The sequence below is a fragment of the Uloborus diversus genome, chromosome 4, assembly GCF_026930045.1.
Source record: "Uloborus diversus isolate 005 chromosome 4, Udiv.v.3.1, whole genome shotgun sequence".
NCBI classification, from domain to species: Eukaryota; Metazoa; Arthropoda; class Arachnida; order Araneae; family Uloboridae; genus Uloborus; species Uloborus diversus.
The window spans coordinates 58,735,765-58,763,476 of record NC_072734.1 but is presented as its reverse complement, the minus strand read 5'-3'; the positions used below and the strand labels follow the sequence as shown (position 1 = coordinate 58,763,476).

The following is a 27,712-nucleotide window of genomic DNA, read 5'->3' as shown; positions in this document are numbered from 1 at the left end:
TTGCACTTTTGTAATTTGGTCTTGATTCTAATAAAATTAATTTTACTCATTCAAAATAATTAGTTATTAAAAGATTCAAAATAATATTGCTATTAAAACTATTAGATTAATATTGCTTTTAAAAATGTATTTATTTATTCTGAAAAGCCAGGGGGTGAAAGGGCTTCCCTTGCAGCCCCTTACCGGTGCTGCAAGGGAGGCGTACTGCAGCGCCGGAAAGCATGCATTAATAATTTTTGTGATGTATTTTGTCGCTTTTCCCCAGCTGATTAATTAAATTTTATTTTTAAAAGTTGGGGGGGGGGGGGGGGGAGGACCACCCTGCCGGCAATCATGGACATTAACATGAGATTAATATATTTCATGATTTACTTAGTAGTTTAAGTCTTTTGTAGCTTGTCCAGTGTTTAAAATGAATTTAATTTTATTTATTTAACACAAATAATTATTTTAATAAAGTTTAAAGTGCGTGTGCACCCATGATCTGGTCCTCTCACTCTTTTAAGGCATGAGCCGCCACTGGGTAAATGTGATAAATTGGCGATTGTATATAATTACCAGTGATTATACACAATCACCTAAAAACTTGGTAATTGTGATCAATTGTTCAATATTTATCACATTTATCGGTTTATTTATACAATCCTCGACTCGTGATGGAAAATGTAATAAATTTGAATAACTCTCTAGAGTAACGAGGATTTAATTCCAAAAAATGAAATAATATTTTCAACACTAAAAATTACTTTTACAATTAAAACAAGGTTTGATACCTATCAAAGCTTACAAAAATACTTCAATAAAAAAAGTAATGAAACTAGTTTTGCTTTGCTTTAATTAAATATCTCAGAACAAACAAATCTGATAATAATGTAATAAATGATGTAATCGAAAGCGTCACTAGATGCGCAGACTCAAACAAGTGCATCCAACATAAGGCCCTCGTTGCATAGATACTATAGATCATAGAAAAAGCCAAGTAGCTAAGCAAACTGAACAAATTTTGGCTAAGTACAGACTTTTATTACATTCCCTATTACGAGTCGGAGATTGTATAAATTAACCAGTAAATGTGATAAATATGGCTATATATGCAATAATTTATTACATTTACCAATTCTAGTAGGGATTGTACAAAATCACCGGATTTATCACATTTACCGTAACATATACGCATAATTCAAAATGAGAGATACTCTGCTGTGTCAAGAATACGGTGTACCTTGTTGAGTTCTATTTACAAATCCAGCACTGTCCTTACAATGTTTAAAAATTGCATGATTAATGATACAACAGACTGCGAAATTGGGTTTTGATTTGGCTTCATTTTTTAGTGCTTTGTGGAAAGACTTAACAATGCTGAATTAAGGATATGTACATTTTATTTTCTTATGCCTTTTTTACAATGATTTTAGTGATTATTAACAATAATTTAACAAAGTTCAAATTTCTTTTACGTCTTGATTTTCATTTTATCCATGTAATCTTCAAAACGAAAAAAATTGTTTTTCAAGTCCTGTATAAAATAGTTTGCAGATTAGTCAAAAAGCAAAAACACATTGCACTATTCATCAGACAATATAACCAATCAAAAAATATTTCATTTTCTGTTTTCTTTATAAGTTATTTCTAAAACAGAACACATAGGTAAATGGGGCATTCCAAGGTATTTTTGACATTTATATAGAGTCCGTAACGTGAGCTTTTTTGCCATAACTTTTTAGTTTATTGTTTGATTAGCATATTATTTTATTTTGATCTTTTCCTACCAACACACCAGCTCAAATTAAAATAATTTGCAAATCAAATGGTAAATTAAAAAGTTATGGCAAAAAAAAGGTCATGTTACGGACTCTACATAATTTTAAAAATACCTTGGAATGCCCCAAATGCAATTTCATGGCATAGTGCTGTGCAATTATATCAATATTATAGATCCATTACAGAAATGGGACAAAAATTATGGGACAAATTTCATTTATTATTTTAAAGATCATAGTTTTTGAAAACGCGAATTTTTTTTTTTTTTTTTTTAAATCATAGTGCATCTCCTAAGATGAAAATATTTTCAGTTTTTATCATAATTTTTCATAAGTCGAATTTCATAAATCTGATCAAAACTTCGTGGATGAGGTGGGGGGTGAGAGAGCTATGCTTCTTTTTTGGGGCCACCTGTAGTCGAACTTCACAGTTTTAGTTATTAACTGAACTAATTTCACCCTTTTAGAAGCAAGATGCAATAAATTAGCTGCCCCATTCATCAGGTACAGGCTAAAAGAGCCATTATTCTTAATTTTCAAGGAAAAATTCTTTTTGTTCTTGAAAAAAGTTCATGAATGTTACTATGGATTCACAGATAAAACTTGGTACAAATGTTTTAAAGAATTTTAAAGTAGAAAAACATTATTTTACCAGTGGCACAACAAGAGGGGAGGATTTCCCCTTCCAGAAGTCGATCTTACAGTTAGCAAAAATGGATATTAGATGAGCAGTTACTTTAGGTTGACTGTCGCAGTCCTAAATGGATAATTTTTAGTCAATTTGTCACTCTCAAGACTTTCTGCCGGAACATGAGTGCCTAGATCTGGCACTGTGAATAACAATGAACAAAATCAAAATGCCATGAGACAACAGGAAAACCGCAGAAAGTTTTAATACCGAGCAATTATTTTTTTCTTCAATCGTTATGAGAGTATTTTTTTCTGAATGATAAAATAAATATTTTTGAAGAAAGGTTTTAAATTTTTTTGAATCCTCATATTTTATTTCTTAAAAAGGGCTAATAAGCTGTGAAGAAGATTGTCCAGATGCCACCCATGGTTTCATGTGGAAAAAAAAATCCTTTTGCCAAGTTTCACAACGGTTTTTTGGGTGTCTTAATAAATTTGATAAAACTAAACTTTCATAATTTTTTTTGTTCTCAATCACTATTTCATGTAACACTACAGCTGCCAGAATTATCTCCTAAGCCAGAGATGATCATAATCAACCAGAATTTTCCCTTGGAAGGGATTCAAACAGCTCTTACATGTATATAAAGTAACCTTCTACAGAAATATCTTAATTATTACCCCAGTGCTTCCACAGTAAATATCTTCACCAACTCTTTCTTTAAGCATTTCCACCTGTGAAAGAGAATTATAACGCTGTGTAAGTATTTTAAGTGCAGTAGAAACATTAGCAGATAATAAAATCAAACATTGCTCGCCAAGAAAATTGATTGACTGAAGGTGAAGAAAAATAGCTCTGCTTAATAAAATCAACATCAGTAAGTAAAATCATAAAGCAAAAACTGAGTGAAAAATATGTGAATCATTGCAAAATAATTAAAAAAAATATTTTTTTCATATACATTTTATTACTAAGAAAATGCTGTTGCTTGGCATAACACATGTAAATTGAAATATATCCAGGCCCATCATTTAAGGGGGTCAGGCAGGAACAACAGATGGAATTGAGAAATTTATGTATGTTTATGTTTTACTACTACATGGGTGTCTTTTTTTTTTGCATTTTGATGTAATATGCACTAAATTTATATCTTTTGTAACCTCATCACCCCTCCCCTCTCATTGAAATGAATGGGGAATGTTGAATTCTCAGGCCTAAATATATCGATATGTCAAAAATATTGATGTCTGAACAGCAATATTTTGTACTACAGTAAACGCTTTCATTTCATCCAGGTTCATTTTACATGGATTTGGTTATACGCAGAAGCGACCTTGCAAACAGAAAGTTTTTTTCCTCCTTCAGAACCCCAACTTGTGAGATTGCTGCCAGCAATGAACAGTTTTTTGGCGTGTTAATAAACAAGTTTGTTTCACTGAAGATTTTTTTTTTTTTTTTTGTGATTGGATCTAGACTCCAGAAGAGCTTTTAGAAGTGAAAAAAAAAGATGACCAAGGTAAAAGACATGCAGTCAAAAACTTTCACATTGAAAATTTTGAGACATTCCTTGACAAAATCAAATGATGTTTCTAATTTGTTAGTGAAGGGAGGTCCTGTTATGGAAGTGATGTGAGAAATCTTTGATGCGTTAATCTCTTCATAGTAAATAAAAGTAAGGTTTCAAAGAAATTCTGGAAGGAAGTCTGTGGCAGACTTGCGCCCAGGAGACACCATAGTACCTACAGCATTGAAATTTTGTACAAAATTACTTTGAGCCCCAGGGGTGTCCACTTGGTTTTTTAAATTTTAAGGGTTTTTGTTTTTGTTTTTAATCTGTTTCTTTCTAATTGAGGATTTAAATCTTTGCGAATCAAATAAGATTGCAAAGCAATCTTTGGGGGTTGGTGAGCGTTAGCGAACAGGGGGCAGAGCCCACTAGTGCCATACAAAGAACTACAGCAAAAATGATTGATGACAGCCAACAGCCTATCATATCCAAATATTCTTATAAACATTAAGTTTATTCATGTTGCCTTAATGCATGTCAAGCATATTATTGAAATAATTATACATTCAGTTTATTACATATTTGTATTTGCCTATTGCGAGATTGAAGTATTTTTAAAATCTCTAGAACATAAACACTATTTTGACACTAATATCAGGTTTTAAATTACGCAGCATTTTCGTGGAATGTGACCCAGAGCATTTTTTAACATAGGTACTATGCAACACCAATGTCGCGTAGTGAAAAAATTCTGTCGCCTAGAAGATGCAAAATCAAACTACTAGGCAACATTGGAAAATTCAACAATGGTTCCACTCCTCATTTTTGTAAAAGGATTTCAAACCTTTCTTTTCTTTCCTCTTATGCAACAGAATTACATCGGGTATTTTCCAGCTGTCAACCATTAAAACCGCCCGACTGGTTACGAAAACATGTCATTCCCTGCAGGTTAAGGGGTGCTAATTGTTGTCGCCATCCAGTCATCATTGTACCGTACATTGGGTAGACTCAGTGGTGTAAATTCCAGACTAATCAGTGATTCACTCGGGGTGTGATGATTTTTAGCGGGAACTTCAGGGCTTATGAACAAAATGGGCAGTTTAGAGTAAGAATTTACGAACAAAAGGCGCTTTCGTTGACAGATTTTTTTTTCTCTCCCCACCCCACCACTCAGCATGAAACGTTGTTCTTTCCTTCATCAAAAGGTAAGAGAAATAAATGATTATGCTTTGATTTTAATTTGTTATTTAATTCAAATACAAACGCTTTTTATTTTAATATATGTCTGAATAAATAAGAAGAATGTCGGGATATGGTTTAGAGAGGGGTTTTTCAACCTTTTTTACTCATGGGCCACATTGCAAGTTTTTGGACATGAGGCGGGACAACAATACTTTAGTTCATATGGTTTTGTTTGCACTGCCCCCCCCCCCCTCCTTCCCTCAACCTGCCACATTCATCCATAACTTTTTTTAGAATAAACGCTCAGTAGCCTGGGGCAGGGGCAGATACAGAAAAATCTTTTGAAGGGGGTCCGGTAAATTGAATGCCCCCCACCCCCACACACATACATTCGGTGTTTCATAACAAAGTTTTCATAAATTTATTTTAAAATGTTTTATTTATTTATTTGTTTATTTTTTTAATATTCCTTCTGTCAATATGAATCTACTTCTATAAGTTCCTGAATATTATTTACTAATTAGAAAATTGCCCGTCAAGGTATGACGGGTGAAAATTGCTTCTACATTTGAACGAAGCCTTTGCCTGTTTGGTGATATTTTGATACTTAAAATTGTAGCCCTAACTCCAGTGGATTAACCCAAAACTCCAGTAGGTAGCATTCATTTTTGACCATTTTTTCTTTTCTTTATTCCCCTGAAATGGCACAGTCTTACCAGTAAAACTGTTAAGTTGCCGGATCGAGTTCAGCCTTGTCACAGTAAGGTCTTTCCCAGCAAGTTAAACACTACCAAAACATAAATAACGAATAAATACCTTTGTGCTGAAAATTCAAAAAATCAGTAATCCAACGTCAGAAAGCACAAATATTGCAGACACGTGTTTCGGTGTTACAAGGAACACCTTTTTCAATGCAAAGAAATGTGAGCTTCTGGATGGAAAGTCATCTGAGCTTTTCTCGGATGACTTTTCATCCAGAAGCTCACATTTCTTTGCATTGAAAAAGGTGTTCCTTGTAACACCGAAACACGTGTCTGCAATATTTTGCAATATTTGTGCTTTCTGACGTTGGATTACTGATTTTTTGAATTAACAAAACATATTATCAAATTATCATGTCGTGGTGCAAGTTTTATTGTTAAAACACGTGGGTTACTCAATCATTTGCTATTATATATATGAGGATATGATCCCTCTGAACCTAAAAGCTGGTTGCGACCATGCATGTATTTGTCTTCTAGAAAGTGGTAAATGCTAGCCAAACATTCGTTTGTATCACGCCTCGACATATTTAAAAAATACTAATTGTTCTATGTTCTTTTTTGTAACAAGCACATCTGTTTTGTTTTAAATATGCATATTTGATGCGTTTGTTCTTGGTTATGCAGAAATAAATCACCAGGGTCATTTTCCAAACTTTTGCCTAAACAACATTTGAAAAATTTCAAACATAAATATCATCAATTGTTTTATTTATTTCAAGAAAAATTTCTTGTAATAGTTTATTTTTAAGGATACAATCATATTCGAGGCAGTGAGAAGCAAAAGGATGCAAGTGGCAAAATTAAAAATTTGGAGATAACCAGTGCAAATGGTAGGTGAACCCCTTCTCTGTCTTGGGGCAAGAGATGGTACTAGTAGCCCTGGTAGGTGCTGCTGTACACTGTTAAAACTACAGGATGCATTCGGCACCTTTCGGGAGAGAAACGCTTGTTCACCAGCGGCACCTAATACGGAGCCGAAATTGCACCTCTAACTAGGGTGAAAAACAGGCACCTTTTAAAAAATAGGCAGCCGGGGTGAAAAAAAAAGGAACCTTCAGAGAGAAAGAAATGGCACCCTTACTGTAGATCCTCCTCCCCCCTTCCCCCTATTGTGTGCCGTTTTGAATACAGTTGTGTATTTTTTTTTTTTAATAGTTTTCTTTTGATTCATGATATTCTACGTTTCGGACATTTTTCACATTGAACTCAGTACTGGAAATGATTAAAACTTGTAATTACAGCATTTGATCATGTTTCAGAGTTTTCAACATAGTTAAGAAGTGCTTCAACATAGTTAATTCATCTGATCGTGCTCTAACTCGGTGTTTCTCAACCTCGTTTGACCCACGGGCCGGTAAAAGCAAATGAAAAACTTTACGGACCAGTGAAATCTTAATCGTTTTCTTAAAAATTCATAAAATAAATAATAATGATAACTCGAGGGCCGTTAAAAACTTGTGAAAAAATTCGGCATTCTGATGAGTTTTTTTTTTTACAAAGTAACGTTAAAAGTTAATAAAACAATAAATATCTACTCTTCACTTGGTATCAAAGAGCTGTCACAAATGTGTTATAATTTAAAGACGAGTAATTATTTAAATAATGTGAGAAATTATACATTTACTAAAGCATGACCCGTGTCGAAAATGAAGTATAGAGGTACTTATGGATTTTTTACATGAAGAGCCAAAAATATGCTGGGATATTACAGTTATGGAAAAACAAAATCGTTTCATAAACGTTAATCAAGAGTAACAAAATAAATTGCACATGAAGTTTTTCCATAGTTTAAAAACCAAAAGAAACTTCTAACGCTATCGAGACATTAACTGCTAACAGGAAATGATTCAAACACTTAAATGAAAAAGGGGGGGGGGGAACAGACGGAGAAAGTTTTTTTTTTTTTTGCTGTTTACGTTTTCGCATGCTATTCTGTTATATCCTACCGAAGCACAAGAATCATTTTTCTTCTGGTCCTCACTTGTTGATTATTGATAATCTTAGTGGTTATTTTGGTGATTAAATGCTGCTTATCAAGTACTCAAGAAAATAATGATAGATATTTTTGGTAGTGTTTTGAATGATGGAAATTTCACGACAGTAACAATAAACTGAAACTAAACGACAGTAACGGTAACTGAAAAGCAGAAATGCACTTTTAAATACTTTTAACTATGTTTGAAAGCCCTAAAAGCTACAAAGTGATCAAAAGCTGTACTTACTTGTTATTTCGGGTAATTAATCCTAGAAAAGTTGTGTTTTAATCCAATAGTGTACTTCATTCAATGTGAAAGACACATAGATGCAACCATCATTTGTCTGCCATATTGAAGTGGTTGAATGCAAGTCTAAGGCAAAAGCGCATGCGCAGCAAGTCTTTTTGTGATTGCATGTTGTTTTGGCTCCTCTGCTCTATTTCCTGGCCAGTATTGCACCATAGGGCACCATGCTTTCACTTTACAGGGAAAATATTCTCTTGTCTGGAACCCTTGGTTATAACAGTGTACAGCATTATTTAGAAAAAAAATTCAATTAACGAAAGCCTACCTAGGACGTAATCTTTATACGTGCTTTACAATGTCCAACTTTAAAATGTCCATTTGCATCCCTTTTCTTCTCACTGCCTCATTTGAGCTTAGTATTTCATACAACTAGAGCTATTTTACTTTAAAAGTAAATTTTTCACCTTTAATGTCATGAGTGTTACTGGACAAGATGACAGTATTTTAACGAAGTATTTAAATGTTTATTTTTACGAAAAATCATACATTTTATGAATAAATTTTTCCTTTGAATCACATAAAAAAATAATAATTTTTAAATAAAAATGCACAATATTCATCGTCATGAGTGTTACTACGTATCATATTTTCACTGTCTGTCAAAATTATAAATGAAAAGAAAAAAAATATTTTAAAATAATATTGTTAGAAAGATAACATTGCTTTTAAGTAAGCTACAAATTTTAATAGAGTTATTATGCATTTCTTTTGTCTTTTTGAATTGAATTTTAGAACTTGTTTACTAGGTAAAACTCAGGACACATATGATTAGACTTTGTTAAGATGTGACGTTTCCGTTAATAATCGTGGTTTTTCCAAGAAATTGCCATATGATTTCTTTCATTTTAACTACACATTAAAAAAAAATATTGATTCCATCAAGGAAAAATTAGTGAACGAATCGCGATAATACGTTCCTTTGAGTTTGAAACCAGTGAGTTAAATGTATTCTGCCACTCTAGGCATCTGACTCCAGCATTACTTCGTTAGCAAACAAAACTGCTTTTGTTCAAAATATGCAGTGTGTTTTGTGTTCTTTTTAATTATCTATATTCTAACCTTACCAAAGATAGTCTAGAATGCGATTTTAAGTTTACAAATTAGGAAATTTTCCTGAGATGGGAAATGTTCTCGCATGGGAGGCCTTTCAATCTCTCCTCCTCTTAAATCCCCATAGATTGTTTAAAACAGCATTTTCAGAGTCACAATTTAAACCAATTTCTGGAGGAGCTCTCCAAACCTCTTCTCCCCTACCATTACCAAAAATAATTATTTTAAGGCAGCAAGTTAAAAAAATTTCCTGGTGTGGGGCTTCGAGTCTTTCCTTCACGTAACATCATGAAAATATGGTATTAACCTGCGTTTTTAGCACTACAATTGCAAAAAAATTCCGCCGGAGAACCCCCGAACCTCCCTCTTTACATAATTGGAGATAATATTTGCATTTTTAAAAGGTTTCAATTTTGGAAAATGAGTGAGAGAAGGGTGGTCCTCAGACCCCTTAATATTACGAAAGACAGTTAGAATGCATTTTTAAGATTACAAATGAGAAAAAATTCCTGGGAAGGGCCTTGAAATCTCTCCATAGACAGGGGAGCGCCACCAAGCCATTTCTTCCCTAACATTACCAAAGATCGTCTAAAATGCGTTTTTAAGACTACAAATTTGAAAATTTTCCGGGGGACCCCCGGACCCCCTTATTTCGGAGTTAATATTATAAAGCAAGATATTATCTTTTCCCAGTAATCTAATAAGCGAACTCGATTAGTTACAATCAGGTTCTTTTTGTCAATATTTAGATCTATTAAAGGTTTACTCATAAACCAGAAGCTGAACTTATTATCTTTGTATATATTTAAGATACGCTTGAATTAATTAAAGGGCCGCCAGTTCCATACGTCCCCTGCGTTTTTGATCTCACGACGGATATAAAAAGATATATATATAGCAACAAATAGACAGTTAATTATTTTAAACTTATGTCTCCTAGAGAAAATTGCTTAAAAAATGCTCTGATGTGACCCCGCATAAATCGAGGGTGTACTGTATTAGACATATGATATCAGTAAGTCCTAGTGGAAACTCTCTAATCTGAGTCAATTTAAACTGGCACACGTTCAGGTTACAACCAAAGTTGCATGAAAATTAGAAAAGAAAAGTTTGTTTAAAAAAAAAAAAAAAAAGAATTATAAGTGCTGAATATAACTATGTTTTGAATTCATTAATTTAAAAGGAATTGAACAAGGATATTTTCTTTCATTTTAATTGTTAGAATTTAATAAATTCATCCCTGACTGTGAAGATGCGACTGAATATATTCTAAGCTTTTGGGCATATGCAGTCTTAGAAATCAACTATTTCAAAAGAAACCACAAGACGACCAACTTGGAAGAAACTAGGGTCAGAGAATATTCTCGTCCTCTATTCTAATGCTGCATATGTGTAAGAAATACTCAAGCAATGTGAAACAGGCACTATCATTATGAAGTAGCATAATACTGCTTCATCAGCAAGAATAATATTTCCGTATTTTCGGGAATAAGCGCCGCACCTTCCATAAGCGCGCACGCAGCCTTAAACAACTTAAAAGCACAATAAGTAGTAAAGAAAGCTGGATTAAATGTAAATAAAAATTTTTTTTATTTCTCGCTAGTATATTCAATTAACAATAATGAAATATTTTTAAAAATCCCCATTTTGCACTTTTTGCTTTCGGCATCCTTCGATTGGCCATCACTTTTGTGTTTAATTTATCCGATTTCTAAGGGAAAACGCATCTCTCGTCAATGCCAAACTCTCTGGCAGCAAAACGATTTCCAATTGCTTCTGCCTTTATTACCTTAAACTTAAAGGCTGCAGTATAACTTTTCAATTGCTTAGGAGCCATTTTCAAAAGCAACTCTGAAAAAATTCCGTAAAAAAAATAAGCCAAGAATGCACGAACGACAGCAAAAGATGCAACACGACGATGTGAGTGAATAATACGATTAGAGCTAGGAGACAAGTTTCCCATTAGGTTGCTTCACAAAGCAACCCAATTTTTTGAGGGAGGTGGTAAATTCTCTTTACAAACTGGATCCATCCCTCTCTCTTACTAGTACTTTTGCTCCCTCCTGTCCCTGACCCCTTCGCTAAGACGCGATAAGGCCTGCTTTTGCCCACGTGTATCAGCATTTCTCTGTTCAGTTAAACATGTGCAATCGCTGACTTATCTTCCCTCCTTCCTCTTTGCTTTAATTGTCGCCCAAGGTCGAAAGATTTCCTGACCCCTTCGAACCGCCGCAATAAGGCTTGCTCGTCCACGTGGATCAGCGTCTCTCCTCAGTGAAACACATGCAATCGTGACTCACCTCCCCCCCCTCTTTGCTTTGCTTGTCGCCCAAGGTCAAAGGATTTCCTGTCCCTTCGCTCCGACGCGATAAGACTTGCTCGCGCACGTGGATCACCATTTCTTTACTCAGTGTAACACCTGCAATCGTCGACTCTCCTTCCCTCCTTGCTTTACTTGTAGCCCAAGGGCGAAGGATTTCGCAAAATGATAGCAAACGATGTGGTGCCATCTGTTAGCCGCATTTTCAACTATTTTTTTTTTACACTTGGGGAAAAAAAACATTGTATCCGCCATCCGCCGCACCCATTATATGCGCCGTGGCGCTTATTCCCGAAAATAGGGTACTTAGACATACCTGACATTTCTTCATCACAAAAATTATGTTAAGGCAAAATATATTTTTCAAAATGTTTTGTTAAAAATGTTATCAGACATAAATGTGATCTTAGAACTATTACGATGATTCTTCTTCACTGTATGCAAAATTCTTACCCTTTCAACATAGGTAAAATTATTCATGCTGGAAAAGTACTTTTTTGGTTTTAGTATATTTTGAGATCTTTTCAATTAGAATTTCCAAATATATAATTTGTTCAGTTTAACTGGAACTTGGGATGAGGGAGGTTCATATTAGCAGCATTCTACTGCACTATTTTTGTTCTGTAGGGTAAGCAAAGTTCAAATATGAGTAACAGTTCACAATTTATATGCTCATACAAAAGAAAAAGCAAATAATGTAGAACAATAAAATACTTTAATACTAAAGTTGCTTTTAAAACATAGTTTTTCAACAACCATGAGAGGCACAATAACTAATATTTATTATGAAGGTCAATATTTTTTTTACATGCAACTGCATTTCATTAATATGATGGTAATAAAATCCATGGGAAGAAATCCTTGAGAAATCCCTGATATTCCTTGATTAAAGCAAAAATTATATGATTTTATCATTCTAACTACAGATCAAACAGATCTAATGAATAAAATAACATTAATATAGCACAAAATGATTAATTAAAATTTAATTTCTCCATTTCTACCCAAATGCAGTAAGGGAATAAAAGGGTAAAACTTTCGACAAAAATTGATTTCATCTGAAATCATTTGGAAATTACAAAAAAAAAAAAAGGGGGAGGGGGGAGATTCTTTTTTGGTTCTAACTTTTTCAACATTAAGGCTCAAGCACAGTGGCAGATACAATGGGAGGGTCATGGGGGTCATGACCCCACTAAACCGTCGACAACAGTATCCTTCCTTATTGTTTTTAATCTCTTAATAGGCATAAAATGTAAACATTTACAGTATCTTTTCAATTCATTAATTATTTTTGAAAGTAAATATTTGAACTACTACTTTGTTTCATTGCCTATGAGATTAATTTGTAACGTTTATACAAAAGGAAGAGCTTTATTTTTGGTCGATTTGGTGCTTTTTATTGACCCCGAAACAGTTTTACAGGGTGGCAACAGGAACTGTGAAAAAAAGTTCCCTGACTTTTCCCTGATTAAGTTCACCAAATTTCCCTGATCTATGTTACCAATGGTAATGGTTTCCTTTCTTTGCTCTACTTGGAATCCATGTTATAAAATGCAGTATTTTAAACGTTTTAAGTTGTGTAAAGTTGATGAACTAAAGATATATTTAAAAAGATGCTACTTTTTTAACAAAATGGCAAAAAAAAAAAAAAAAAAAAAAATTTGAATTTTGATATTTTGAATTCAAATTATGTTTTTCGCAATCACAAGTGTGTGTATGTAGGCATGTGTGTTTGTGTGTGGGGGTATGTGTGTGTAGGCATGTGTGTTTGTGTCTGTGTGCAGGCATAAGTGTGTGGGTAGTTGTGTATATGAATGTGTGTATGTGTGTGTGTGGGGGGGGGGTATATGTATGTGTGTGTAGGCATATGTGTTTGTGTCAGTGTGCAGGCATGAATGTGTGGGTAGTTGTGTGTATGTGTGTGTGCGTGGGTGTGTGTGTGTGTGTAGCTGCGTATGTATGTGCGTGTGTGTAGGACATGGATGCTACCTGGAGACGGCTTTCGCTATAGGAGCAGCATCGTGAGGAGCCGGTCGACGGTGACAGGGTGCGGAGGGTGGCGGTAGGAAAATAAAAAGATAGGACATCAAAACAGTCAAATGAGAACAATAAGCAATCGTGATTGCTCAAAAAAAAAAAATCAAGTCAATTTTTTTGGAAAAAAAGAACTACAAACAGTATATTAAATTTATCTACATGGAAAGATACTTTACTTCCAGAAACCTTTTCGCATAAGAATTTTAAGAAATTATTAAAATCACTCTTAAAAACATATGTTTTATTTATGGTAGAACTGAAAAGTAATTGAAATTATTTTGAAATAAATTTTCAAACAGTATAATAATTGTTGCAAGAATAAAAAGTAATAGTGAAAGCATAGAAGTAATGTAGTCATTCTTATATAACTAATTGACATATTTATGCAAAACAGATGAAACCTTTTGACATCCATTCACAAGGAGCTTTTCTCTATTCAAGAACATTGGTTTTAATGAATGAATACAGCATTTTAACAATAAAAAAAATAAAGATATTTACTTAAATATACAAGTTGATGCAAAAAACTTTGAAATGCAAGAAAAAAAAATAAAGAAAAAAAAAAGCAATTAGTTAATTTCAAAATATATAAAAGAATATAACTTGGTTATGAAATTAAAGAATCACTTAAGTCTGAAGAAAAGAAAACCTTTATAATTTGCGGTGACAAAAAATAGTATAACAGCAAAAAACAAAGATTTTTTTATGGAATGTTCAATTTTAGCAATTGAATTAAAAACGCGAAGAAGTAATAACTTTTAAGCTTTTATAGTATTAATTCAAAAATCAAAGATTTCTTGAAATTGTGATTACAGTACGCTAATTACTTCAAGACAATGGAATAAAGGCAAAGGAGCTAAAGCATTAATGAAGGCTTCCTCTTTGAGGAAAAAAGATGCACAAATATGCGGCAGTGTATAATTGCACCTCATTAATTTTACTTTTTTTTTTTGAACAGAAAATACATAGGGCTTTAAAGTACTTAATTTTGTAAAGCAAAAAAAAAAAATTTTTTTTTTCATAAAATCAATTTTCCCTGATTTTTTGTTATTTTTTCGAAACTCCCTCTTATTTCCCTGATTTATAAAGTTCCCTGACTTTTCCCTGATCTCCCTGATCTGTCGTCACGCTGTTTCAGAAATTTTTCGCATCCAAAACCGTCAGCATGACCCCCCCCCCCCCTAAAATGATTTTTTGTATCCGCCCCTGCTCAAGCACAGGACTAACAACTTTTCTAATGCTCTACTATGTTATTGCTTAAACTACAAACTACTTAAAGTTACATTTCAAATACATTCAAAAAAGACCTATTCAATGTATGTTAAAAATGTTTACCTGATCAATAAGGTTTTCTTGTATAATATTTTGTACTTTTTGCAGCTTTTTTGATAATGTTTCCAAAGATTCTTCATCCTGCAGAATAATAAGTAATATATCAATACTGGAGGAATATAGTGCCTCCCCCAGACTAAAACAGGGCAGGATGCTTTCATATAAAAGGGCACGTTAATTCATTTAAAAGAATACTTTTGATAGAATATTTTGTGACAGAAAAAAAAGAGCTTTTTGGTATAACACATACAAAAACCAACTATTTTTTAATAGTAGTTACATTTTAAATTAATGAAAAGTTTTATGACGTTTAGTTTCAAAAGCTATTTTATAAACATTCAGATTTATTTTCAAATCTGATTTTACTGGATAAGTGAAAGGAAGGAGTTACATTTCACTGCCTGGCTTGCATGAATCTTTACTTTTGGAAAACAAGTTTGCTTCTGTGCTGAAGTTTAGTAGTAACTTCAAAGGGGCAAGGAGAGTGCAACAAACATTAATTTTAAAAGGGCAGGGCACAGCATCCTCCTAAAAAAGCCTTGGGGAAACACTAGAACTCATTTTAATTGTCAGCAAGGGTCACATTATAGATTTCAACCCTGTTTACCTTATCATCAATGCATTCTAAAAACATCTTTCTTCTTAAAGTCTGCAGCATTTGCATCTCTTTTAAATAATTGCTACGAATTTCAAGGACATCCTCCCTGTGATAGAACAATATATTATTTGTAACTCATTAGTAAAGCTGAATCAAAATGAAGGTGAACAGTTAAAATCTTACTTTCGTTTCAGATAGTCAATTTCTTGATCAATTATGCTTTTTCTAATGTGTGTCTGGAATATATAAAAATTAAATAAATTCTCTATGTTCTAATGGAAATGAACAAAACTGAAAATGTTCTGTCAAATAACGGGGGCAAAGAATGATGTAGATGTCAGAATATTTAATCATTTGATTCAATTTGCATGAAATAATTTGAATTAGAGGATTTATAATTGGTATTTTAGTATTTAAAAGAAATGGTATTTTGATATCAAAAGTACTGTTCAAACACTGTACAGTATTAATGATCTAGCAAAATTCACTCTAACTGTTAACTTTATTCAAATACTTCAAATTAAAAAGAAAAAAAAGAAAGCAAAACAGTAAACTTTGACAATTGATTCCATATGGAAATTCCAAAAACTCTAAATATTTTAAGCGATTAATTTAAGGACCAATTTACAATACATTCCAAAATTGTTCAATGCACTGTTGGGTTGCCTTTAACATGATTGCAAGAGGGGATACTGGCAAGGGTTGAAGTTTAAGAGTATTGTACAATGCCCTACATCATCTTGTTGCACATTTCCTATAAAGGCCCCACTAAATCTACCAAACTCGTAGGCCGCTCAACTGATTGTCCAAAGTGAACCCAGGGTATGCCTGATCAGTGACGAATCAGGGGATCGAGCAGGCCAGAGACTGTGATAATGTAGAAAAGGAAGCCTCGACACCCTTGCTACGTGTGACCGAGCATTGTGCAGTTAAAAACGGGTCCTGGGAGCTCGGCTATAAGAGCCAACTCAAGAACTTGAAGTATGAACCATATGCACTGTTAGACTGCCATGGTGTTGTCAATCAATATTAGGGGTGGCTATGTTTCGTGTACAATAGCACCCTGTAACATCACCTCACTCTGGGTGCTGAAAAGCAACGGCATTATCAAGGTGTTCACAAAGAGTCTCCAGAAGCTTGCATGATCGTCCTTACTGTCCAAATTTTATGTGGCTCAATCTCTTTGAACACAACACTACACCAAATGAAAGTGACAGTGTGAAAACCCTAATGCTGCCTTTGTTTTCAGTGGCACATTGCACCTGCAGCAAGGACAATACGATCGAGTGCCATGGTATATGATCAAAAGAACCTGGTGCCTCCTAATATTACTCCACAACCCCATGACAATCTAACAGTATGTTTGTGCCATGCTTCGGTCACATGTGTTGGCACTCATGGCTCCCAGGGAACAATTTTTAACAGGCCAGTGTTCCGTCACATGCAGAAGGGTGTCAGAGGATTTCTTCCACATTATTCCTTTTTATGACCTGCTCGATCCTGATTTGTTACAGATCACGAATAGGTAAAATCTCTTTGGACAGTAAGTTGGATGGTTCACAAATTTGATCGAATAAGCGATGCCTTTACAGCAAATGTGGAACAAGATGATGTAGGACATTGTATGAAACTTATACTTCAATCCTTACCTGTACCCCCTCGTACATTCACACTAGAGGTGGCTAAACTGGGTACTAAAACCTCCATTCATTTGGGATTTTTCTGTAGGTAAATCATCATTTTGCTTTCATTTTGTAATCACATTCTTATATCAATGTTGTCCTTGTATTTGTAAAGTATCGTTTCATTCCAACTACTTCTTCTAGGTGTGTCAATTCTTCTGTTATAGAGTGAACCATGCAAGAACATGTGATCATTTCGACATCATAAACTAAGTACGGAACAACAGAAATAACTTGTAAAAAAATCAACAAAGTAATTTATACGTGAAGTTGATGGAGTTTTAACAAGCGGTCAGTTGAGTATAGGGTTTCTAATCCCGAAATCCCGATCCCGCAAGATTTTTAAGTGGGATTGGTCCCGCGGGATTTCGTTCGCAATCCCGTAATTTTTTTCCATTCAAGTGTTTTCCAGCTTTTGCCGCTCATAAAACGATTATTTTCACAAGCATCATCTGAAGTTTGAATCTTCTTCCTCATATATCTGCAAGGAGAGCAAGTAAAACTGTGTGTCTCATATGACCAACTATGTATTTACCATTCCAGAACACAATAAAAATAGAGCATATTTTCTGAGAATGAACTGGTATTCTCATTCGAAGTTTTAATTTTCATATGTTAAGCAATTGAGAAAATGCATAAAACTTATAAGCATTTTAAAATCCATCACTAAAATTTAAAACCCAGGAAATTACGCTTAAAAAAAAGAGAAAGTGAATTTCATACTCTGAAACCCACTGAGTAGCTTGAATGCAATGTTGGAGCACTTTTGTAAGCTTTAGTAATGTACTCAAAACCTAAAAGTGCACTCCAAAGAAGAAAGCAATGAAAACTGACATTATTTATGTATTCGGCACAACTTTAAAAGTGTTGGCAGAAACTTGTATGAAACACAGGTTGACTCTCATGACAGTGCAGTAAGTTAAGCTGCTCAGGGGCGGGCAGAGAAATTTTGAGGCCCATCACAAATAACTTTTACAGGAACCCCCTTCATATTGTTTAACTCTATATTTCACACATTTAAAAAATATTGGGTCCCCTTCAGTCTCGAGGCCGGGCCAACAGTTTTCCCTTCTCCCCCCTTGTGCAAGCCCCTGAAGTTGCTCATGTTTTCGAATTTCTGTTTAAAGTGAGAGGTAAAATTAGCAAAAAGCTATCCAAACACCTTTACTGGGACTGTAACTTGGTGAAATGGTGAAATCAAGCAGTATTCACCCCTTGCTGTAATGAATCTAATTCACTGATACAGTGAACAACGTTAATGAAGCAACAAGAGGGTATTATCAATGCAAGTTAAATTGGATACAGCACAAGGGCGAATCCAGAAACTTCTCAAGGGGGGGGGGATAGATTTTTATTATTTACCCATATATATATATGTGTGTGTGTGTGTGTGTGTGTGGTGTTCAAACATATAATTAAGCACAAGTAAATACAAGAATACTTATTACTTAAAATAAACTTTGGAGATGCAATATGATCGGTATCAAAAAGGTGAACTCATGTGCACATTACATTATTTTGGTACAAAATAAATGCATCTCTGACATTAGCATACATTTTCAACACAGAACTGAGAACCACAACGGACATTGGGCGTTTTTAATAGAGAAACATGAAGCAAGATGCATATTTATTACTAGGTGGTTTTTTACATTTTATTTTATTTTCAGTTTTTAACAGTATTTCCTTTGGTAATCCAGTTATCAAAGTAAGAATTGAAATTGAAGATGTGGTAGATAGATGTGTCTAATATGTTTTTTTGAATGAAAATATTAACTTCAGATTGTCATTTGGAAACCTTATGTTTGTATCTAATTATATGCAAGTTTATATAAATTGAAAAGCTTTTGTAACAAAAATAATAAATCAAAATAATTAATACGTAAAATCAACATATTTGAAAATCAAAATCAAGGCAAGCAGTTTACAACTAAGCGTAAAAAAGAAGCTTCTTTTAGGAATATGCTTTTTAGCAATGAAGATTGCTAATTCTGTATCGTAACAGTACAACAAACATACATAAAATACCTAAGGTTTATAATTAAAATAAAAACATGTATTTAAAAAAAAATAATTTTTGGTGAATAGAACAGAAACAATATTTCAATTTGGTTGAGAAACAAAATGGAAATTCTTATAAAACAAATTCTTTGCGTCGTTTTCCCGACTTGCTGAATCTATTTATGACTCCATCTACATCTATAGCGATGTCTCTGTGTACGTGCATTAAAGCTAACCCTGTGAGACGATCCTCGGTCATTCTGTTCCTTAACCAAGTTTTCAACTTCCTTAATGAAGAAAAACTTCTCTCAGCACTAGCTACGCTGACCGGCAATGTGATTAGTATCGAGAGAAGTTGTTTGACATTAGGATACAAATCTCCATCACAGTTATGCAAAACATCAAAAACAGATTCATTTGCAGTTGATGATGAATCAATGGTAGATTTTTTTCTCGATTACATTTAGTTTTCCACATTACTATTTCACTATAAAAATTTTCTTCGGTGGTTTGACTAACTAATTTACACAACAAGTCACCATACATCTTCCATAAAATTTTAGCTGAGTTGTAGATTTCTTCTTCACCACGTGAAGTTACGTTATGCGGAAGCAAGAGACATAAATCAAAGGCATTTGTTGTGTTGGAAGAAAAGCGTGCCTCAATGTGAGCAAGTAGCGCATCAATATATGGAATAAACAGGCTTCGTCTGTGATATTCTTCTGGTGATGAAGACGGGTGATTGTCTCTCATACTCTGTTTATCTGCTAATCTCGGAATTTCAATTGGCACATTGAGCTGGTTACAAATTTCGGTAGTCTTTTCCCAAATTCTCCCATACGTTTTGTTAGCATCGCGTCTTTGTTCATTTAAAACTGTGATAAGATCATTAATGTAATCTTTTGCTACATGCAAATCTAGAGTTTCTTTTTGAAACAATTTGCTCAAAGGGAGAGTGAGAGAGAAAAAATGAACCATACAACTGAGAGATAAATAAAAATCTAAGCTGAGCAATGATTTTAAAAGCATGCTTGCTTTAACAGAAGCCGTAGTATCGTTCCAGTTCGTAATTTCCTCTAGTACTTTGACAACGCAATTAAAGTTGCTTTGAAATTGTGTTATCGTTTCATATCTTTCTACCCAACGAGTGTCGCACAGCTTCGTTAGCCCTCTTCCTAAAACCCTTTTCAAAACGAAATTTCTTTTTGCTGAGGCATGGAAAAAAGATACCGTTTCTTGAACAATTGCTAAGCATTTTCCAATCTGTCTGATGTCACAGCTTTTACACAAAGACAGATTTAAGCAGTAATTTTTGCAAGGTATCCATGTTGCAAATTTTGTTTCTTTCAGCAAATAGGATACAGCTCCTTTCTGCTCAGAAGCCATGACTTTGCAAGTGTCAGTGCTGATACCAACGCAATAGTTTAAATCGAAACCATTTTTCTTCAGAATATTCAGCACTGAGTGACCAATTTTTTCACCACTTAATACCGGTTCAGTAACTTCATTCGCCGACTCAGCGGAATAGTTAATTTCATGTAAATAAAAAAAACCTATAAAATCTTCACGAACGTGTTCACCACAATAACGAATTATCACGCTCATTTGGGAGACATGCGAAACATCCGTAGTCTCATCAAAAATTACAGAATATAACTTTGAAATATTAACTGAATTTCGTATATACTGCAATATTTCTTCGCATACTTGTTTCACTTATATTTCGTAATGCGCCGTCTTTTTTGCCGCAACACTCTATGAGTTCATTTTATGTCGTTTTAGAAATATAAGTAGCATTTGAAGAAGAAGATTCCAAATGCTTTTGAAGTTCCTGATCTCCACTTCGAATTCGAAATCTCAGCATTTCTCGGAAATTACCTTCATTCGTTATACTACTAGAAGTGCAAGGCATATCAAGAAGTGGACCATCATCCCTGTGACCCCTAAGAGGAATATTTTGTTTTCTGAGAAAAATAATTGTTTCAATCATTGGCTTTAAACGCTGGCGGTTTTCTGTAACCTGTTTTAATCTTTCAGAATTTAACATATTTTGCACTTCTTTTTCAGGATTTTCATAAGATTGTATGAAATCTTTTGCAGCTTGCACTGCATTCCTGTGGTAATTGGTTTTTTGGTGCAATTCTAAATGACCGGTCTGTCCTCTAAGTTTCGAAAAGGATACTAGAGCAGAACGAACAAGCATCTGAGGCTTAGCTTGGCATTTCGCAGCCCCCACTTCAACTGGTGCAAAAAGGATACCATATTTACATAATAAACCTTTCTTTTCATGCGAATACACCAACCATGGGTAATCATTTAAATGCGACTGATTAATGTACCGTTTCTCAATTTTGCCACTTTTATTGTGCTCTGAGTAGGGAAACTTAAACCCTTTTGGTGGTTTAAAAGCATTGTCTAACAGTTCTTTTCTGCGTCTTACAGATAAAGACATTTCATTTATATATAGTCCTAAATCATGCGGATAAATTTCTTCAGGGGATAAATTGGCTTCAGCAGTTTTATCCGAGATAAAATGTTCGATACCTGATGTAGCCTGTGTACTACAACAACTGTCAACAACTTTCGTACGTTTCACATTTTCCAAACTCGCATCTGAAATAATACAAGGCAAGAGGAAAATAAATATGCTGTAAAAAATAAAAGTTTTACGCATTTAGAAGTAAAATATGCCGATTGTTTGAAAAACCTTTCTTTATAAATCATTAAAATTAAATAGTAAGCCAAATCCAACCCAAGATCGTATGGTTCCCTAGATAAAAATTGATTGAGTTGTTTTAATTTATTGATAAAATTGGAACAAGCTGCATTTGATTCAGAAAAAAAATGTCTTTTGAACAACATCGGATGCTCGGGGGTATGGGAAATCTTTCATCCCGATAATAGGCAATTAATGTAAAATTCCGTCTTAAAAATTAATTACAAAAAATCTAATTCGAAGTTTAAAACATAAAATCCCAGGTGAAAACCCTGGGGGGGGAGGGGGCTTGAAGTAATTTTGTACAAATATTCAAGGTTGTAGGTGCTATGGAGTCTCCTGGACGCAAGCGCGCCAGACTTCCTTTCATTATTTCTTTGACCTTACTTTTTTTTTTAATACATAGAGAAAATATAAAACTGACCCCAACTAGAATGGCCCTAGTCAATTTATTCAATCTTGTTTTTTCTATTTTAATAAATTTTTGATAAATATTATCATCCCGGAACTTTACTTAGGTTTTGTGTTTTCAAAGGCTTAAAACACAAACCGTCAATTACAGTTCACAATGTTTTTGAGCCGTCTTTTCGATTTTTAATGCATGTGTTTATGAGGCGTTAAAAATATCTATGCATGCACACTCACATACAGACCAAAACTTGTCGAATCAGAAAAAGAAAAAACGAAAAGAAAATACAAAATACATAAACGTACCTTGTCGAACAACATCTGGTAGCTCACTAGTTTCATGGGTTTTTTCTTGGTCTCCTTTCTTGAAAAATCCAAATAAATTGCTTTGTTTTCTTTTGGACATAGTCTTTGGAAGTTAGATGTATTAAAGAGAGACAATGACTAAACATTTCCCGCGGTTTCCTAGAGTGACGCTATACAGAATGACTGGCGTCATCAAAAAATCGGCGGCGCTCTGAATTTCTGATTGCGAAGGTTTATGTTTCCCCCTTTCCCCTTTATGATTTGCATTTTAGCCCATTAAACTTTTTCTTTCTTGGTTAAAAGATCTTAAGATTTCTGTTTCATCATATTTTCAAGCCAAAATTCAATCCCAACAAAGAAGAAAAAAATGTTATAAATTCTTATTCCTATAAAGGCAAGAAAGAATGTTCTTTTGCCTCTGAAGAAGATTTTGTTTCGCGAATATTCTTTAGTTGTTTTTTTTTTGGTTAATTTCGATAGGTTTGGTTATTCATCTCTTGGCTCAAGGGGGGGGGGGCGATTGCCCCCCCCTTGTATCCACCCTTGATACAGCAAAACACATATGCATTAGTCATCGTTTTTGTCCGAAATTTGCAGTTCTTGAGCAAAAACCCAGCATAAGAAAAGAAAAATCTATTTCCGAAGGTGATGAAGTTAATGCGGATCTTTTTTTCACTGTCCGCAATTTCTTAATTTTAGTAAAACCAACTGCAGTGAAACCCCAGCACGTTTTTTCATCAAGCTCATTATTTTTAGAGTAAAAATCCTTTACCATACCATACGAGGGGCACACTATTACTTACCAAACAATAATTGCTTAATAGGATCTGATTTTGCAGTGCTTTACAATTGTTGTATGGAATTCAAGAAGACTACTAATTCAAGTAATAAAAGCAGTCCATCCTAAAATGCACAACTTTTTCTCTTTGTCATAAAAATTTAATTTTTTGTAGAATATAGTCAATCCTGTGGGATTGACACTTTACAATCCCGAAATCTCATGGGACTGAATTTGGCACAGGATTGAAAACTCTAGTTGAGTATTTAGTAGCCAAAGTAAAACCTTTAGTTGCCAAGTGGCGAGTGATTATTTTCAGGTTCACATGCCTCAAAACAACTTTTTGAGCTTTTAATTTCCTATTTTGTTGTTGAATAATTTCCTCTTTTAAAGTATTCAGCAAATTTTGTTTTTCAAAATATTTTACATGTTGTTTGAAAACATGCCACTTTAAGTTAATTCGTATGTAAAAGCATTCATGTTTGGTTTAATATGAATTACTTATCAGCATGGTAGCACCAGGATTTTAGAAGACTTTAATGGTGCAGAGAATAAAATACTGAGCCACTGCTCTAAAAATGCATTTCAAACAGCTGTCTGATTGTAACATAGTAATCTTATGTATTGCCTTCAAATATGGCTGTGTCCCAATACAGTCAAATACCATTTTAATGAAACCCAAAGGGCCATCAAAATCATTTCTTTGTAATGAAATGTGGTTATATTAATATTACAAGCTTGCACATTGTTCTTATCATGGGTGCAAGTTTGGTGATGTGTTCAAGACGGAAAATATTTTCAGTCCCCCGCCTCAAGCATGCGTGCTTAAGGAAAAATTTATGTGTGTAAATGTTGTAGATTTTAACAATGCCAGTTTTGGAATCTGATTTCAGTTTTAAGCTTTTGACTTTTCTAACAACACGAACTTAGTTTAGATTGCAATATTTAAGCGTTTTGATATTGTAATTCCAAAAAACCTAAAAGCCGCCAATAACGGGGACTCTTGGGGGTTTCTCTCCAGAATTTTTTTCAAATTGAAGTCCAAAAAACGCAATAGTAGGCATTTCGATAAAGTTCAGGGAAAGGAGGGGTTCAGGGACTCTCTAACATCATCTTTTTCAAACTGATTGCCTCAAAATCACAATATTAGGCGACTTTCAAAAATATTAGGGGGGGGGGGCGCTCTGGACTCTCCTCGAAATTGAAGCTTTAAAAACGAAATTGTACTCCATCTTTCATAACGTTTATACGCTTTTTGAATGCATTATCGAAGGGGATGGAGTTCAGGAACTTTCCTTCGGCAATATTTCGAAATTGAAGTTCGGGGCTCCCTGCCGCTAGTGTTTTGCCAATCGCAAACATTTTTATTACAGCAATAAAATCGCTTGAGACATAAGATTTTTCACTTTTGCAACATAAATCAATTCTGATCGAAAAGTCTACCCAAGTTAGTGCCTATTTATTCAGAAAAGAAGGAAAGGTGGGGAAGGGTATGGGCACTAATGATAATAAACTGGCACCATTCCTCCATAGTCTTCATTTGGAAATAAAATTATTTCGTAAGATAGCAGGTGGTGAAATTAGCCATAAAAAAACCCACTTCAGTGAAGTAGATACATTTTTTAAACGAGGTATACTTTCCAATATTCATTAATTTAAAAGAAAATCAATAGGGGAACTGAATCCTCACCCCAGGGAGGGCCGCCGACTCACATCCTTCTTAAATCACTCAAATATAGCCTAAAGTGGCATTTTAAATATTTCAGCTTCGAAAAATTTTCGGAAGAGAACTCCCGAACCCCTTCTTCTGAATTTACCACAAATATCCTAAATTTGAGTTTTAAGAATCTTCAGTTTCTAATACTTTTTTTTTTTCTAGGAACAGTACCCCCCTTACCTATATACATGACTTATGACCGCCTAAAAGTTTTAATATTTTAATTTCGGAAACTTCTTGAAAGAAGCTTCCAACTCCCTTCCTCCTTAAGTTATCTAAAGATATCCCAAAACAGAGTTCTTAAAATTTCAGAAACAGAAATATTTCGGGCTGGGCAGCGGAATCCCCCCCCTCTCTTTGTGTTTATTAAAGCAGTATAAGTTTGTGTTTAAGATTTATTTTTCTATTGAAAGAGCAACTCCCCCCCCCCCTACATCACCAAAGACAACCCGAAGTTTTAATACTTCAATTTCGAAAATGTTCCGAGAAAGACCCCCGAATTCCCTAACTCTTAACTCACTCAAAAATAGCCAAATTAACAGTTTAATACTTCAGCATGGAGAAATATTCGAGGAAGAACCCCCCCCCCCGAACTTCTTCCCCTAAGTTCACTAAATTTGACTTAAATTTGCAATTTCCCCTATTCATCACCAAAGTTTAAAAAATTTAAGTTCTAAAACTTATTGAGAGAAGGCCTTTGAATTCCTTCCTTAGTCCCCAAAGATAACCTAAAGCTGAGTTCTGAATACTTCAGCTTCGAATTTTTTTCGGGGAAGGGGCACCCCGAATCCCAAGACGGTCTAAAGTTGCGCTTTTAAGACTCCTGTTTCGGAATTTCGCCTAAACAGAGCCCCCTCCCCCTTGACATTGCCAAAGACAGCCTAAAAGTTCTAAGACTTCAATTACAAACACTTTTCGGGAGAGGGTCCCAAATTCCCTTTCACCTATGAAACTTAAGTATAGCCTCAAACAGTTTTTAATACATCAGCTACAAAACATTTTCCGTTTAGAACACCAAAACCATCTCAGCAATTCACCAAAGATTGCCTAAATTAGTGTTTTTAAGACTCCAATTTCCGATTTTTTTTAAAAACCTCCCCACACCATTAAAGACAGCCTCAACATTTTTTACTTTTAAATTTTTAAGAGTTTGCAGTGGGAAAATCCCGAACCACTCCTAGCTTCAAAAACGACTTTCAATTCAGTTTTTCGATATTTTATTCTGGATCCCTTGAGTAGCCACCCCCTCCCTCATTTTAGATTGTCCAAAAATACAAACGTTTTAAGACCTCAGTATCGTGGGCTAATTTGCGGACTCACTCTCTTTGCAAGAGCAGAGTTTTTTCGCAAATTCGTGTTGCAGCCATTTTTCTCGTTTCCTTTTCTTTCTCTCGCCCCTCCCCCCCCTCCCCTAATATTTCCATTCTAGCGAGTGTTAGATTGGAAGACATTAGAATTTAGTGATTCCTCAAGTCCAAGAATATTCTACCAGAAACATGTTGAAAATGCAGGAACAGTTGCCCATCGGTGTTTCAAAACAAGCTCGAAAATTTCTCCCAAGTCTTTCCAAAATACCCATTTTCACTAAAATCTTTAAAGTCCCTGATAGTTCCCGTTTTGCCTGGTGTGTGGACGCGCTATGTTGTGGCGTAAACATTTCACCCGTCAGCAATCACTCTCAATCGGGAATTTAAATTCAACTCTAAGACATTTTTTGAGAAAAAAAAAACGAAAGGATGATCGAAAATGAAAAGAGAAAAGGCTAAATTTTCAAATAGAGACGATTAATTAGATAAATCTGGGAGAATAATAAGCAACTTCGCGGTCTGCAATGCAGTGAGTTGGAAATAATGGAGCTAGTCTAAAAGCCACTCCTTCCAAAAGCACGTTGCAAACAAAACAAGCCTATGGTAGAAAATCGAGAGCGTGTCGATGTAAATTCGTAGCTATGGAACGGTTCAGTAATTAAAGCATGTTTTTTAAACACTCAATTTTTCTTTTTTAAGTAAAAACTGAAGGAAAGTCATCGAATTTCTTTCCGTCCCGACCTCCGTCTCGGAAATTTTTTCCAGGACGGAAATCCGTCCTGAGACGGAAGGTCTTGCACCCATGGTTCTTATGTAACTTAAGATGGAAATTACCTAAGTTTTTGCCAAAATGAAATTTTCTCTGTAACAGACTACAAACTTCACAAAAGTGGGATTTGACTGGGAAGTCATTCAAACATGCATGACCTGATCTGTATTTCATATATTAAAGAGTTTGAAAAAAAATATAAACATACTTCCAAGTTGATATTCATTTGAGACATCTGGATAAAAGATGGATAAGCTCCTTTGGGAATTGGTACAAATGACCCAATTACTTTGTCAGAGACAATATTTGTGGGAGTACTTTCTTGCAATTCATATGTTTTATTGACAACAGCCAAAGCAGAAATGGAATGCATGCAATAACATTTCTGTAAAAAAAGAACAAAGGTCTAAAAATTAGTTTTTTTACTCAAATTTCTATATGTGAATACAGTGAATTACTTAAAATATCATTTATAATTTTTTTTATCCAGTTTAAGCAAAAACATAACACATGGGTTTGAAATGCTTAACAGCACCTGAAAATTATAGAAGGCATCAAATAACAA

At 34.3% G+C, this 27,712-nt stretch overlaps 1 protein-coding gene across 1 annotated transcript; it reads right to left on the bottom strand.

Moving 5' to 3' along the window:
- Nucleotides 1-1,381: 1,381 nt before the first annotated feature.
- On the bottom strand, nucleotides 1,382-27,488 carry LOC129221304 (uncharacterized). The gene is made up of 6 exons (XM_054855763.1): nucleotides 27,356-27,488; nucleotides 15,647-15,699; nucleotides 15,473-15,569; nucleotides 14,869-14,946; nucleotides 3,072-3,125; nucleotides 1,382-1,516 (listed from the first exon to the last, which is right to left on the bottom strand). Exons 1-6 carry the CDS (start codon nucleotides 27,380-27,382, stop codon nucleotides 1,454-1,456), a joined length of 372 nt encoding a protein of 123 aa, XP_054711738.1. The 5' UTR covers nucleotides 27,383-27,488; the 3' UTR covers nucleotides 1,382-1,453.
- Nucleotides 27,489-27,712: the final 224 nt, after the last annotated feature.